The 16434-nt window shown below is 43.3% G+C and overlaps 1 protein-coding gene across 4 annotated transcripts in view; it reads left to right on the top strand.

The window, feature by feature from the left end:
- NRK (Nik related kinase) overlaps nt 1-16434 on the top strand; it is a 122483-nt gene that overhangs the window by 25371 nt on the left and 80678 nt on the right. For 2 of the 4 annotated variants that reach the window (XM_081847891.1, XM_081847890.1), the window contains exons 3-8: nt 1003-1059; nt 7458-7583; nt 10318-10428; nt 11627-11717; nt 14676-14806; nt 16175-16229. In XM_081847891.1, coding sequence (XP_081704017.1) covers nt 1003-1059; nt 7458-7583; nt 10318-10428; nt 11627-11717; nt 14676-14806; nt 16175-16229 — 571 coding nt within the window. Of the gene's footprint in view, nt 1-1002; nt 1060-7457; nt 7584-9313; nt 9373-10317; nt 10429-11626; nt 11718-14675; nt 14807-16174; nt 16230-16434 lie in introns of those variants that run through there. The other 2 variants (XM_081847892.1, XM_081847893.1) reach the window with 2 other exon arrangements.

Genomic DNA, 16434 nt, shown 5'->3' with positions numbered 1-16434 from the left:
GTACAGTGGTACCTTGGGTTAAGAATTTAATTCATTCTGGAGGTCCATTCTTAACCTGAAACTGTTCTTAACCTGAAGCACCACTTTAGCTAATGGGGCCTCCCACTGCCGCTGCGCCACCGCCACGTGATTTCTGTTCTCATCCTGAAGCAAAGTTATTAACCCGAGGTACTATTTCTGGGTTAGCAGAGTCTGTAACCTGAAGTGTATGTAACCTGAAGTGTCTGTAACCCAAGGTACCACTGTAGATCCATTGTGGGGGGTGCATTCTTAACTAGCTGCATAGTCCTGGAGGAATAGAAACATTTTCAGCAGGCTTTTAAAAGTTGGCACAGAAGGTGCCCACTGAATCTCTATTGGCAGGGAGTTCCACAGGGCTGGGCCAATGACACTAAAAGCTTGATTTCTCAATGTTGTCAAATGAGCCTTGCCAACTTGGGGGATGACCAATGACACTCCTGCAAATGAACTCAGTGATATATAAGGTTTCAGGCAATCCCTGAGATATCCTGGACCCAAATTGTCAGGGCTTTATAAATCAATACAAGAACCTTGAACCCAGCTCATGCAAGCAAGACCTGATTGCAACAGCAGCTCTCCTCTTCAGTGGTTTCCAGCAGCTGTCATTCAGAAGCATAACTGATTATGGAGGCAGATCATAGGCATCATGGCTGTTCCCCTTTGACAGCCTTTACCTCCAGAAATCTGTCTAATCTTCTTTCAGTATCACCCAAAGGACAGGACGTAGGCAGATGTAGGGTGAGGGTTTCACATCCTCACTTTCAGCTTCTGCTAGCCATGTCATGGACTATCATCCTAGAAGTTTTTGTGACCACTGTCAGGTGCTGTACAAATGACTTTCGCTCAGCTGAGCAGTTTTAAAATTGTGTCTGCTGAAAAATTGGTGCTTTGATTCAGTGGCTTACACAGGTCATTAATCTGCATAATTATGCCAGCATTGTGTGCTTATTTGCCTGTATTGTGTTCTTATTGCCTTCCCAGGGTCGCCATGTGAAGACTGGGCAGCTTGCAGCAATCAAGGTTATGAATGTGACGGAGGTGAGCAGAGAGACCACCAGGCTTTTCTGGAAGTGGTGAGGGGGTTCTATGGAAAAGAAGCAGTTTCTAGCTTTCTGTTACACTCTAGCTTGAAGAAGAAATGGAACAGAAGGTTGTTTAGGGGTGGCAACATCTGGCAATTTCAGTTTCTCTTGGTTCCTCCAGCCTTGGTTTTCCAGCCTTAAATTTAAGCTCCCCAAGTTTAACAGCTTATGGGTTTGTTTGTTTGTTTGTTTGTTTGTTTGCTGGCTTGCTGGCTTGTTTTTAAGTTCTCGTGAAAATTCCTAAGATTTTAGTTTAAGTTTCTCCTAATATATTCATTTTATACATATAATATATTCATTTTTATATAATATATATATAATATATAATATATAATATATAATATATAATATATAATATATAATATATAATATATAATATATAATATTCATTTTTATACATTTCTGCAAAGCAATCTTTTCCTAATATAATGCATCTCTGTTTGCCATTTTCACAAATATATGCATTTATATGCATGCTTATAACTCTAGCATAGCCATTTTTTAACTGCCCAGAGAACTGAGAGTTGTTAGGAGTTTACTGGTTAATACTACAAGTTACAAGAGGGGCGTTATAAGGGACCCGTCCCTGAGTGTTAAAATTATGGCTTCTTTATGGGAGAAAATGATCTGCTTGTATAAATACAGTTCTTTGCACCACACATCCCTTTTCCAAAGGCAACTGAGGATGGTTATATAGGCAGCTGGTCCAATTTTCAATCATGCTTGTGCAATTGGGGCATGGCAGTCGATGATGCTTAGTTGTGTATATTTTTCTGGTCTATAATAATGAAGCAATGGAGCCTCTTCCTACTTATTTCTGGGTGATTATCTGTTTCCAGAGATAGCAAATAGAAGATTTCCTGTCAGTTCACTCCAGCCCCTGCTGCGTTTTCATAACATCACTGCCCCCTGCATATACCAGCTGTTTGCTCTGTGAAATCTAGGCCACTGTAGACAGGCCGGCAACCCACAAGTTGTTGATGCAAATACATCTTTCAATTCCCCACCCCACCAGTTGTTTAAAAGAAGAAAGAGGTGGGGGGGACAGTTTTTATTTGCTGCCGCCCAGCTTGCAAATTGGTGTGGCAGGACTACAAATCTGAGTGGATACGTTGGGCTCCCTACTACCAGCTAGATGGTTGACCCAGTGTTGGCTTCTCTGACTGGTGGTAGCTGTCAAAGGTTTTGTACTGGAGTTTTTGAATTACTGGACTATGAATTACCATGATTGACCTGGGAGGGAGAAATCTGACCAATTGGGACCCCCTGCTGCATCATCAGTTCCCTGCTCAGGGACCTTTTGCATTGCTTTGCCAAAACAAGTTATGCTCTCACTCTTGATTAGGCGACACGGCTGCTTTTCTAATCATAATGCCAAGGTCTCCGTGAGCCATTATCAAAAGCAGCAGAAATGCAAACTGATCAGCTTGTACAGGGGAGACAGACATTGCACATCGTCATCCGTTTCGATCCATCACGGCTGTTCTTGTGTGTGCACAAAACATACCATAACTGCTGAGTGTGGTCCACATTGCAGGCCTAGCAGGGCCCAGATCAACACCTGGGATCTTCTGGGTACAAGGCTCTGTCACTGAGGTGCTGCCATTGAAAAAGGCCTTTTCTTTCCTTTCCTTTTTTTTGCACCCTCGGCTTTTAAAGTGGCTGTGAAGTGTAGTTTGCTCTGTTTGAAGGACTCTGGCAGCTTAGTGGCTCTGGGTCCCCCTTCATTTTTAAGCTTTGATCTTGAGCCACTTCATTGTAAACTGCTCAGGCAGCAGGATGCTGTGGTGATCACCCTGGGACGATTTGCCCATCTGTCAGGAAGAGCTGCTTCAGTGTCGAGCTTTTGGGAGGGGCCTGGGAACTTTCAGTCTGCTGCATTGGATATGAGAGTCAGTGTGGTTTTTGCAAGCATCTCCCCAGCGCCCGCACTTCCTGTTATCTGACAGAATTAACTGGGCAGGGCGCTTTTTCGACAAGATCAAAGTCTCGGTTGCATTCTTCTTTTTGAGGGGAAACGGATATAACGAAGGCAGCTGCCAGACACTCTAGTTCATTCGGCTCTTGTTCCTTTGTGTTCCTCCATTCATAATGCCAGATAAGTACTGCAAACTAATTGTAAATTCACACAGTGGATTTCAAGGCTGCTATTCAACTGATGGGCTGGGACCCACCAGTGGATCGTAGCCTGATTCAAGGTGGGTTGCAACAGGAGCACTCCCACCATGCAAATGTATAGTAGAAGATTAAGAGATGGGTCTTCAAAGGCATATTTGGACCCTAAATGGGTCTGGGGCCTGAAAAGATTGAAGGTGCCTGCTTTTTATTGTATGCATTATGTCAATAAGAGCGGCTCTGTAAGATACCCAAGATTAGTAGCCCTAAAAGTGTAGTTGGAGGTTGCGTTTGAAATAACGGTGGCACAATAGCTCAGTTGTTCAGTACACTCTTTCCATGTGAAAGTCCCCAGGTTAAGTTTCCAGCAACTCCATGTAGGGAAGGAAAAACAGCCGTCGCATGTTGTAGAACATCCTTCCTCAATCTTGGGTCATCAGATATTGTTGGGCCACACATCCCACCACCCTTGACCACTCTGGCAATGAAGGATGAGGGTGTTAGGAGTTGAAGTCTAGCAGTATCTGGAGACCCAAGATTGCTGACTCCTGGTGTAAACAATACCAAGCAAGATGGAACTATGGTTTGCCTCCAAATAGCTTCATATGGGTGTCTTTTTGTGGGGGGGGGAGCATTTTAATGCTGCGACTGTAGTCCATTTCACAACACTGATGCACAATTTGCATGCACAGTTTATCCCTTCCATATAAACGTGCAAGCATCTAAGTAGGATCAGCTACATTGTTTGTTGAATCTGTGGTAGATTTTCACGCCTGTTTTTTTTTTTTTTTACAAGAACGTTAACACAGCAATGGCTTCGCAGTGAATGGGTGCCAGGTTTTCAAGTGAAGACCAGCTGCTTTGTACTATTTTGCAGAAAGCTGAGCTGATAGCCTGTGACAGGTACCCCTCTGAGCCCTGTGCTCCAGGTGGTTGTTGGGTAGCCTTCTTCCAAATCTAAATCCAGCCCACCTAGTGAGTTTATGGTGGATGCGAAGCACAGCTTTTGCTTCTTGAAAAATTGGGGAAAGATTTATAATGCTTTGTAATGCCTTTGGAAAGTGCTCGGAAACTTCAGCTTTGGGAGCATGCAGCTCCCTTTTTACAACAGCTCTATGGGCTGGCTACCTGTCTGTTTCCGAGCACAATTCAAAGTGCCATTTATGACCTATAAAGCCCTATATGACTTAAGTCCAAACAGTCTGAAAGTCTAAGCTGTCTGAAAGACTGTACAGTCATACCTCGGGTTGAATATGCTTCATGTTGAGCGCATTCGAGTTGCGCTCTGCGGCAACCCGGAAGTAACGGAGTGCGTTACTTCCGTGTTTCGCCGCTTGCGCATACGCAGACGGTCAAAATGACGACACGCACATGCGCAGAAGCTGTGAAAAGCAACGTGCATGTGCGCAGATGTGCCATCGCTAGTTACATTTGCTTCTGGATGCGAACGGGGCTCTGGAACAGATCCCGTTCACATCCCGAGGTACCACTGTACTGTATTCCCAGGTTCTAATACCTTCAGGGAAGGCCCTCCTTTCAGTTCCGCCACCCACAGCCACACTGTGGAGAGGGCCTTCTCGGTGGCTGCTCCCAGACTTTGGAACTCCCTCCCTAGAGAAGCTAGACTGGCTCGCTCATTGTTGTCCTGCTGTCAGGCTAAGACCGTCTTGTTCCAACGTGGTTTTAAGAACTGACTGTTTTCAGACCTTCCAAGTGTCCCTATTTTCCAGGAACTTCCCTGATTTAGAGAAATCATCCCAGTTTCTGATTTGATCCTGGAATGTCCCACTTTTCCTTAAGACGTCTCTATTTTCATTGGAGAAATATTGGAGGGTATGGAGTTATCTGACCTCTGAGCTGTCTGAAGACAATCCTCTATAGAGAAGTTTTTTTAGAAAAAATTGTTTAATGTTTTATTATGTTTTTATGTATGTTGGAAGCTGCCCAGAATGGCTGGGGCAACCCAGTAAGATGTGTGATGTAGAAATAGTAAAATTATCATTATGGAATGGGACGCCCCTATTTTCAGCGGAAAAATGTTGGAGAGTATGTGCTTTTAATGAGGGGTCTGGTGCTATGCTGTTTTTGTGGTGATTATATTTTTTAACAGTATATTCTGAGTTGGCACCTGTCTGTCTCAGGAGACAATGCGTTCTGAACTGCAGGCCCAAAGGAAGGCTCATGGGAGTGGTTGGGTGCAGGTATACCAGAAAAAGGCTCTCAAAAAAAGTAGCACCTACAAAAAGGTGTAGACTTACAGGAAATTACCCTGCCAGGTTTACAAAAGGACACTGTGGTAAGGAGATATCTTGTCCTTACACCTAAGCAACATTTATAAGTACTTTAGAAAACAAAGCAGCACCTGACCAGATGAGGGCATGTGGCAAATACCCAAATCTTGCACATTGTTCCCTGTTCTGGGCTCAGAGCCCAACACCCCAAGCCCCCAAATAAGGATAACTTCAAAGCAAGCTAATTAGCCGGTATGAAAGCGAACACATATAAACATATATGAGCTCATTGCTACAACAGCTACCAATTAATTGTGGGGTTATCTTGACTACCAAGATGGCAGTTGCAGAGCTTCCAGAACAGTTCACCTTTGGTTCAGCACACAATGGAAGAATGTACCTTTGGGGGTAAAGTCAAACATTTGGAGATTTCCAGCATCTGCTGTAGTTTTTGTAACCAATACGGGTGAGACATGTTTTGTTGCAGCTGGGGCAGATGAAGGTGTCTGGCCATTCTGCTGCAGAGGCACCTTGGTGCTTCTTCTCTCTGTGCACCTCCCAGTGCTCATTCCTCCTCTGGTCCTCCTCCTCTCTGTGCTCCTCTGTCTTCAGGCACCGTGATCATCTGCAAGGGCTTTCCACATGGTGGAATTAATGTTGCCAGTTAATGTTGTCATGTGATAGATAGATGATAGATAGATAGATAGATAGATAGATAGATAGATAGATAGATATGTTTAATTGCTTTTTACTATTTGGGGTTTTTTTTGTCTGTTTTTAGCTGTCTTTCTTTATCTGTAAGACGCCTTGTGTCCCCGTCAGGGGAAAAGGCGGGGTATGAATAAATATATACTAATAATAATACTTATAGAGGAGGTCATCGGAAATGAAGTTAGCCATAATGTGAATGTCTTTCTTTTGAGGTTAAAGGCATGTGCTTTGCACCTTAGGTCTGGGTGGGTTTCAGATAGGTTTCTGAATGTAAACATCAACCCAAGAAATAACACATGTCAAGCAAGCAACATCTCCTTCGCATGTCAGAGCTGCTTTGAACAACAGTTTGCTCAAAGCCGGCTCTGCCGTAGGGCAAAATGAGGCAGTGGCCTCAGAAAACTGATTCTGAAAGAGCAGAGAGCATACAGTTCAGATTAATGGACCTAAGTGAGGCATATCCATTAATGGGTGTAATTTGAGAAGGGCCAGCATTGAAAAGAGCCCAGTATTATTTACTGCCAGGGAGGTGGGGAGGTGCTTGTAGGATTTTCTGCTTCAAGGTTACAGAGTAACTTGGCTACCCTTGGGCAATATGTACCACCATGATGTGTGAGGTGTAAAATACCATTTGGTTCTCTCCCTCAGACAGCAAAATGCCTTGGATTGGTCCTGCTGCTGTTTACAGGCTAGATACTACCTAAGCAAATTCTGGGTGCTTTGATCCTCATTGCATTGGAGAGCAATTTCCATCAGCATCATGACATATGGAAGTAGTGCATTTAACATCATTGAAATATACTCGGAGTCGAGAGTGGATTTCATGCTCTTTATTCAGCTCATAGTGGTGAGGAGGAATGGAAGTTCCCCAGAATGTCTGCTTTATATACATTATTTACACAATGGGCCCCACGTGATTGGCTAATTCCAGGATTCTCCTGTAGGCCAATCAGGTTGCGGATTCACTTCCACCTGGAGCTGGATTGGGTGGCTCCTGTGGACCAATCAGACTGCTGCATCCTGGATCCTATTGTTCTAGGACCAATCGGACTGCTGCATTTTGGATCCTATTCAACTCAGTACATAACAGTCATGTGCAACTAAGCCCTTAGCAGTTGGTGGACCTGTTTGCCAAGCACTTGTCCAGTCTCGTTTTAAGGCTCTCCAAGCTTGTGGCAGTGAGTTCCACAAACACTGCCTTGAGTAGACTTTCTTCACTGGGCTCGGGTCAGGCTTCTGAGAACTCTCGCTGTAAATTGATGCCCCTGTAATCTCCCCACCATTCTTTTTGCCCAAGGATGAAGAAGAGGAAATCAAACTGGAAATAAACATGTTGAAGAAATATTCCCATCACAGGAACATTGCAACATATTATGGAGCATTTGTAAAGAAAAGTCCTGTGGGTCAGGATGACCAGCTGTGGGTAGGTATCCAGTTTTCTCTTTGTGCATCTTTAAAGGTCCCTGTTTAATCAGTTACTCTCGGTGCCCATTTAGGGAATAGAGGTTTCCCCCCATTGAGCTCCTTTATATCCTCTCTTTTTCTCTCTCCCTCTCCCCTCTTCATTCCTTGCTTCCTGAACTAAGGGAGTAATACGGTGTCACACTTTCCCCAACATTCTGTCAGGGCAAGCATTTCAGAACAATTCCCTTCCCCTTCCACTGCACTGGTAGAAGCTTCCACTACTGGGACCAGTTAGTAGAATCAGGGTGTAGAAGAATTTCCGAAAATTCCTTTACATACCCAACTGCTCATTGCACTCTGCAAATATCATCTTATCAGGAAGTCTGTTCCGCAAGAAATGAGAATCAAGCCTTTGGTGTGGTGGCACCTACCATTTGAAACATATCATACAGGAACCATTTCTATTATTTTTGGCACCCATTGAAGACTTTCCTCTTTCAACAAGCCTTCTAAGTGGAGATTGTTATCCTATTATTTATTTTTATTTCTATCTATTGCATTTATATATCACCTTTATCTTCAAAGGAACTCAAGGTGTTGTGCATGGCTCTCTCCCCCCCCCCCCCATTTCACCCTCACAACAACCCTGTGAGGTAGGTTAGGCTCAGAGATGGTGACTGGCCCAAGGTCACCCAGAGAGCTTCATGGTTTGAGTACAGGTTCGAACCCTGCTCTCCCAGGTCCTACTCCAGCACTCTAACCATTAGGCCACACTGGTTTGCACTGCACCAGCCTCCCCATTGGCTGACCTTTCCACCTCGCAGCAAGCAGCAGCAATGTGGCCAAGCAGCAGTCACAGGTGAGCAGAGGCACTCCACATTTTCTGCTACTGCTTATAAGGAGAATGAGGAGTGGATGAACCATGCTTGTTCTGGGAAGGCAAGCACTTCCCTTTTTCCTCTATTCACAAGGGACACCAGTGCATAGATCAGGAAGCTTTTTGGCTTATCCTGCCTGCAGTTTAGTATTTGGGAGACATGGGCTAATATTTTGTTAGGGAGGATCATACATTAGTGCAGAACATGGGACTCATTGGCCTTCAGGTCTTCTCCATGCCTGTAACTTTGTGGCTGCATAGGGAGATCAGCCATGGTTATCGACCATCTGGAAGCCGACTGATGGCCACTGTAATTGCCGTTTTGCACAGTTGTCCATGAAATTAGCAGTTGTGACCAGAGCAAAGGAATCTAATAGATGCAAATGTTGACTGTGGCATTAGAAGGTGCTTTAGTTATATATACATATTTTAAAAGGTTATTACAGGCAAGATGGAAACAACGGGAACATTAGCAACTTAATGCAGTGTGTGTCTGCATGAGTATGTTTGTTTTTAATATCGTTGACCAGCAGCCATTCCATCAGGCTGTAGCAGAGAGAGAGGCAAGGCAATTTCAATGGCTCTCCCAAGGCGCCTGCTCCATCTGGTTCTTTCTGTCCTCAGCTGTCATCTAGCAACAGCCATTTCTTCAGGCAGATGGAAAGCAAGATCTCACCATCAGCTTGGCTGAGAGACCAGCTTCATTTGGTCCCTCCTCTTCTCTCTGAACATTTCCATTCCAGATGGTCTTTATAAGAGCTGCTATAGAGCTTTTACGAACTGGGGTCTGAATATGTGTGTTTTCCTCTTCCCTCCTCATCCTTTCTTCTTTATGTGTTGTGTCTTTTAGATTGCAAGCAGGAACTGGCTTGTGTGTGTTTCTTTTAACTGATATTAGACAAGTCACTTTGGGAGCTCTTGTGGCTAAAAGGCATGGTAAAAAAATTGCTGCTGATGAATAAATAAACCTGGTAAATGTGCTGAAAATAATTGCCAATTAGTTTACAGGGTTTGTTTTGTGTGCTTGATTGGTACCTGTGGCAAAAGTGATACTTAAAGACCAAGTGGATGACACTCCAAAATTAAGAACTGGTCAAATTCTAGTATTAACAGGAGCTTAAAGATGCTCTTCTTCCATCCTTGAACAGTCACTTTCTAAAGCAGATCCAGCCCATTCATTATTTGAGATGGCATGGAATAACAACATAGTGGTCCCCACCCTTTTGCCAGCCATTAGATTCGCCTGGCAAGTGCTAGGAACACAGTAATTATTCAACCATACATGGACAGGAAGCTAACATGCACTCAGTTCAGATGGCATGCCCAAACCACAGTTTGTCTCCCAGGGGCAGTGATTGTTTATTTTCTAAATGTATTAGACACTCAGTAGCTATTGCTCTCTGGGCATATGAGAAAACAGTAAAAACAGGATAAAACCACAAAACCCAACAGCATACAATATTGAAGCCATGGCAGGTAAACCAATTGACACTGGTCAAACCTTAAGCAAATTGCTTTAAATTAAAGTAATGACCGCTCCCCACATTAAATGGGGGGCGCCCTTTGTGTGGTCGCGCACAGTCCCCTGGACCCTATGTGGCACCATTAGCTCAGGCTTGGCTTCGCCTCCCCCCAGGTGGGATACCTGGAGGTCTCCGCCTACCTCAGCCATTTGCCCAATCCCACCTGGAAAGACGTTGCCAAGGTGATCAGGCCAGGTAGTGGGAGGGACCACCTGCCCACACAATAGGGGGAGGATCTTACCAATAAATAAATAAAATGTTGCATTTAACTGCAGCCAGGTAAATAATAATGTACCTGTTACTTAAATTTCTTCTTTTCAGCAATAAATAACTGTGCTTTTGCTCTTCCCCAGCTGGTGATGGAATATTGTGGAGCTGGTTCTGTGACAGATTTGGTGAAGAAGACAAAAGGAAACTGTTTCAAAGAAGACTGGATTGCATATATATGCAGAGAAGTTCTCAGGGTAGGAGTCACCTCCATGAAAGACAGAAGCAAAAATTAATTTTTGTTTGAGTCAGACTTGGGATGGCATGCATATGACACCATCACACGTACTAAGTGTAAACTCAAGAGCTGTGCTATGATGACTTTGCCTATGGAGCTACTGGAAAATGAGGAAGTTATCAGCAACTCTTCAGGGGAATTCTGATGTTTTCAGAAGCAGGAAAGAGAGGAGAAAGTGGGGATTCCATGTAGCCCAGTGAGCTTTCTCTTTGGCAATGGAATGGCAGTCTGTGAGGAGATGAGGCAGAAGCCAGACAGTATGTTAGAAGAGCAACTGGCCCCATGCATGGAGGTAGCACCCTTTCTTAAAATTAAACCTCAGAGAACTGCAATGTTGAAATATACTCAGAGTCAAGTGTGGATTCCATGCTCTTTATTCAGCTCATAGTGCAAGGAATGGAAGTTCCCCCAAAATGTCTGCTTTATATACATTATTTACACAATGGGCCCCGCGTGATTGGCTAATTCCGGGATTCTCCTGTAGGCCAATCAGGTTGCGGATTCACTTCCACCTGGAGCTGGATTGGGTGGCTCCTGCGAACCAATCAGACTGCTGCATCATGGATCCTATTGTTCTGGGACCAATTAGACTTCTGCATTCTGAATCCTATTGTTCTAGGACCAATCAGACTGCTGCTTTTTGGATCCTATTCAACTCAGTACATAACAAACATCCTACCTAGCAACCTAAATTTTGCTTCTAGAATCTGTATTTTTCAACGTAAGTGGTGCCAGCATGTGCCATGGGTGCTGTCATCTCCCTGAGTTATTGGTCCTCTTGCTGAGGATTGTGGGCTTCCCATCAGAGCATCTGGCGCTGGACACTGTGAGAACAGGATGCTGAACTAAATGGGCCTTGGCTTGATCCAGCAGGGCTGTTCTTATGTTTTTAGGTCCTTATCCTTAGCCTATCTAGACAGCGCACAATGTCAACAGTATTGGGCAAGTCACCATACAGTCAACTGCATTGCAATATGTTCTTTATTACAAGGACCTCCCTCCCACTACCCACCCCAGATGATTATCTTTAGATGATGAATGAATGAGGCAGTGGGAGAGGTCATTTCCTCACCCAAGATACGAGCTTTGTTGTCTAGTTTGAATAGAAGCAGGAAGGGGCAAGATAGCTCAGTGTGGTTTTTTTTTTTATCTTCCAGGGATTAGCACACTTACATGCTCACCATGTTATCCACCGAGACATTAAAGGGCAGAATGTGCTCCTGACAGAAAATGCTGAAGTGAAGCTGGGTATGTGTTCCTTGTCTTTTTTGATGGGGACTGTTATGTGCTACTGAATGCATCCCTTGCTGCTACAACGCACAACGAGTAGCGAAGCTTCAGAGGTAACTGTAGTGTTGTAAATAGGGACACTTGAAGGATTTCACATTTGTGAATTTTGAGGCAAGCAGACCCTGATCCACAGCCCCCAGACTCAGAATGGGGCTCAGAATGTAATCAGGTTCCTCACATCTCTGAATTCTGTAGTGCAGTTCTCAGCTCGAAAAGCCTTTTTAAAAGCGCTAAGGTGCACACATTAAGAAATGCATACATTGAAATAAAATACATATACAGTGGTACCTCTGGTTACGTACTTAATTCGTTCCGGAGGTCCGTTCTTAACCTGAAACTGTTCTTAACCTGAAGCACCACTTTAGCTAATGGGACCTCCCGCTGCTGCCATGCGATTTCTGTTCTCATCCTGAAGCAAAGTTCTTAACCCAAGGTACTATTTCTGGTTTAGCGGAGTCTGTAACCTGAAGCATATGTAACCTGAAGCATATGTAACCCAAGGTACCACTGTATAAATATGATTTTGCATATCCACTCATTGAAATTTGATAATACAGTGGTGCCTCGCAAGACGAAAATAATCCGTTCCGCGAGTCTCTTCGTCTAGCGGTTTTTTCGTCTTGCGAAGCATCCCTATTAGCGGCTTAGCGGCTTAGCGCTATTAGCGGCTTAGCGGCTATTAGCGGCTAAGCGGCTATTAGCAGCTTAGCGGCTTAGAAAAAGGGGGGGGGAGGGAAAAAAACTCGCAAGACTCGCAAGCCCATAGGGAAATTCGTCTTGCGAAGCGCCTCGAAAAACGGAAAACCCTTTTGTCTAGCGGGTTTTTCATCTTGCGAGGCATTCGTCTTGCAGGGCACCACTGTATAAGATTAACTAAGACAAACAGGGCAGAATGGATTTGTGAATGTATGCCAGCAAAATGGATGTGGCCTGGAAAGAGACAGATCCACCCATCCCTTGTCACGAAGATACAGAATTATTGAGAATTATATTTTTTTAGGGGGGGTGGTACCTTTCCCTTTAATTTTTCTTTCCTTCTTTGTAATACACACTTGGAAGCTTTCTCATCAAGTGAAGAAAATCACCTGTAGCTCCTTCAGTGAGACTAGAGATGGAGCCTGAAGTGTGATTTAAGGAGTTGTTAAACCTTTGTCCTCAGGGTTTGCTCACATATGCATGCCCATAATTTGACAACATAATTTGACAGCTTGACTATAATTTGACACCCACAGTATCAAGTGTTGTAGGCAGCACAAGTGATCAAAGTAGCTCAAACACCACAGATAGAATATTTAGTCTTAGCTCAGATGGAGTGCATGTTGCACGGGCTCAGCTCAGGGACAACAGGAACCCATGGCTTCCCATGGTGAGAATAATATGTGGCGGCACTTGCAACATATGAACAGATTGCTTATAGCCGCAGACTTTGTATAGATAAATATATTTATATTTGGAATAAGTTTATACAGAACATAGTAAGTTATTAATAATCATATATGTATTAGCATTTATAAGAATCATGTATAAATTAGCACATATTGAACTTGGTTCTTCTTTTTTCACTTTATTTTGTACACACACACACACACACACACACAGCAAACCTTCAAGCTTACATGCTTCCCTCTCTGCCTTGTTTGTGCCTGTGAGGAGATTGGAAGCATCAATTTACAATTTTAACCAAGCCACAGTTCCTTGTGATGCCCTAAATCAAAGGACTGTTTGATTTAATTATAGCTAGTGAGAACAAGCCAGGATCACACCATGGTTTCTAATCCTGGCTTGCTCTTGAACGTTAAGCAAGCCATAGTTCCCCAAGGTTGGACATTATGGGGAACTTTGGTTAACTTAAAATCAGAAGCTCCTCTTCCTTGATAGTACAAATCAGGAGAGAGGGAATGCACTATCTTAAGGCTTGCCATTGTTTCTTGCCATAGTGGGAAACCATGGCTTTCCATTACTGTACATCTAAATGAAGCCTATATCTGCATATGTTCAGCCATTGTCTGTCCTTCTAACTGATTAATTAGATGTATTATATACACATAAATGTGTGGGCGAGAAAAGCATTAGTTTTGAAGGGGGGAAATGCATTTTTACTTTTCACAATGATGCCTACATATGCATAGCAGGCACCATCTCTAAAGAGATACTCCCTCATGTGCAAAAGAAGGATGCCTCTTCAAAGGAGGGCATTTGAAGAGGCATTCTCACCCTTCAAAAACATGCAAGAAGCATCATTGTGTGATGAAGAACTAGGAGTGTCCATTCAAAGAGGGTGTTTGAAAAGTGATTCCCTCCTGCCTAAGAGAAGAGGAATGCCTCTTCTTAGAATGTGGAGTTATAAGTACTTACATTTCTAAAAAGCATTAACATTTTTTTTAAAAAAAAACAAACACCTTCCTGATTCACTTGGACCAAGTTTTTAATCAGTCTCAATTAAATGGGCTATATCCAATTTTCATTTTCAGCTAATGCAAGTTTTATTGTTGTGCAAGAGCAGAATCCAATGCAATAGCTGCATTGCAATAGCTGCACTGTCAGAAACTGGTGCAACAGATTGTGCAATCTTTTTCACAACATAGTACCAGAAACCTGCTTAGGTTGGTTGTGCAATGGTGTTTCACTAGTGCAAAACATTTCACCAGCAGAACAAGCATATCGCTGAATGACTTTTGACTTAGCAGTACATTGGGCATGAGACAATGTAATCGCTTGATCAACTGAGCATTTTGTCCCCCCTCATCACCTCAAGCACAATGTTTTGACTGGATTCAGTTCATGCATTCAGCTGCACGTCACCAGGAGCATATGAGGGCCCTTCCCTGTGGTCGTGCTCTGCTTTTTTGCAACCAGCTGTGTGGTTCCACGCACCCCTCGCTTGCTTCATTGCTTGTGCCTGCTTGGCTTTTGCAGTGGATTTTGGAGTGAGTGCCCAACTAGACAGGACAATTGGCAGAAGGAACACATTCATTGGGACCCCCTACTGGATGGCACCGGAGGTCATTGCTTGTGATGAAAACCCAGAGTCAACATATGACTACAGAGTAAGTCCTGTTGCTGCTGGCTGACCTCCTGCCCACCTCCTCTCCAAGCACTTTGGCCAAAACATGCTTTGTTCTCACTTCTTTCTTTGCTCTGGAAACAAAGATGTTTGTTTTTTTCCTCCACTTCTTGAAATCAACCACTGTGATCTGCACCACAACAGTCTTCCACCTCATAAATATTGCCTTATGTACTCTTCTGTATCCAGCCCTCCTTTGTCCCCTACACCGCCTTCCAGACCACGGCTATTTCTTCCACAGCATCCCTTCTGTATCTAAAGTCAGCTCCCTGTTTTTTGTTTTGATCACATCACACCTTGTTGTTTTCTCCCTCTGTTTTCTTGCTCAGTTCTGATTCCCCTTCAGTCACTTTGCTCTCACTTAAAACCTTGGCCAATGAACAGAATAAGCAGGTGTTTTGTTGCTGTAATAGACAGAGTTTGGATGAGAGGGAAAAGGAAGGAGAAGACCCCTTGGAGTATAACATTTTAAGACTTACGACAGTTGGGAAGTGACAGTTGACAATTGGGAGAGGATGGAAGTGGTTTGCTTGGGTGGGAATGGGTTTAGGAAATTAGTAGCTCTGATCCTGTTCATCAGAGATATCAGTTTTCCTGAGAATTTATTTGTATTGTTCTTAATTAAACACTCTGTCTGGGGTTAAGCCTAAGTAATTGCCAGTGAAAGTAGGCTTAAAAGGATTGAACAGCTATCCCTATATCTGAAGAAGTGTGCATGCACACGAAAGCTTATACCCAGAACAAACTTAGTTGGTCTCTAAGGTGCTACTGGACAATTTTTTGATATTTTTTTTTAACCTATCCCTATACCCATACATTGGTAGGTATGGGAGAGGATTGATTTAGTTTGCACTTAAAGTTGATCCCACCTAATTTGCACTTTCTGAAACGATTCAGAAACCAAAGCACAGCCATCCTTTGGAATCTGCACTTCTCTGAAATTTGCAGTGCAGTTCTCCAGAAAGGTGAAGTGTACAAAAATGGATGCACTAAAGCAGAGTGTGCATACATGAATGAAAATAACATAAATAGATGCATTGTATTAGGAAAAATTGATCCGCAAAAATGTGCATATTAGGCAAAATTGCATTCATAAATGTATTTATTAGAAGAAATTTGCACTAAAATGCTGATGAATTTTCATGAGGACCTTTGAAAAAAATGCAGACTGATGTGTAAATGTGGTTAATTTAACTTAAGATTGGAAAGATGAGAAAAAGAGAAAGTGAAATCAGCACATTTGCCCATCCCTATGCAATGGTTGAGTTGCATTCAACTTGGTAGGCCCTAAGTGGTGCCAACCTGCTCTCTACTGTCCCTTTATGTTTATGCATTGTCTGTTTTCCTTTAGAGTGACTTGTGGTCACTGGGAATCACAGCTATCGAGATGGCCGAAGGGGCTCCTCGTAAGTTTAGTTTTGTTTTGCCTTCTATAACATGTTCAGTCTTAATGTCAGTGCCCTTGTTGAATGTAGAACATTGGCTGAATATGTGTATTTCCAAGTTTACATAGCCTCCAGTAAATTGTCCTTGTGGTTACTAAACCAAATAATAGATTTGTTTGTAACTAGAGGTAAACACACACATAGCAGCAGCAGCACTGTTGCTCAA

The sequence above is a fragment of the Podarcis erhardii genome, assembly GCF_964252035.2.
Source record: "Podarcis erhardii genome assembly, chromosome: Z".
In the NCBI taxonomy this organism is placed as follows: Eukaryota; Metazoa; Chordata; class Lepidosauria; order Squamata; family Lacertidae; genus Podarcis; species Podarcis erhardii.
Note: the sequence above shows the minus strand (reverse complement) of the source record. Positions and strands in the feature narration are given on the sequence as shown.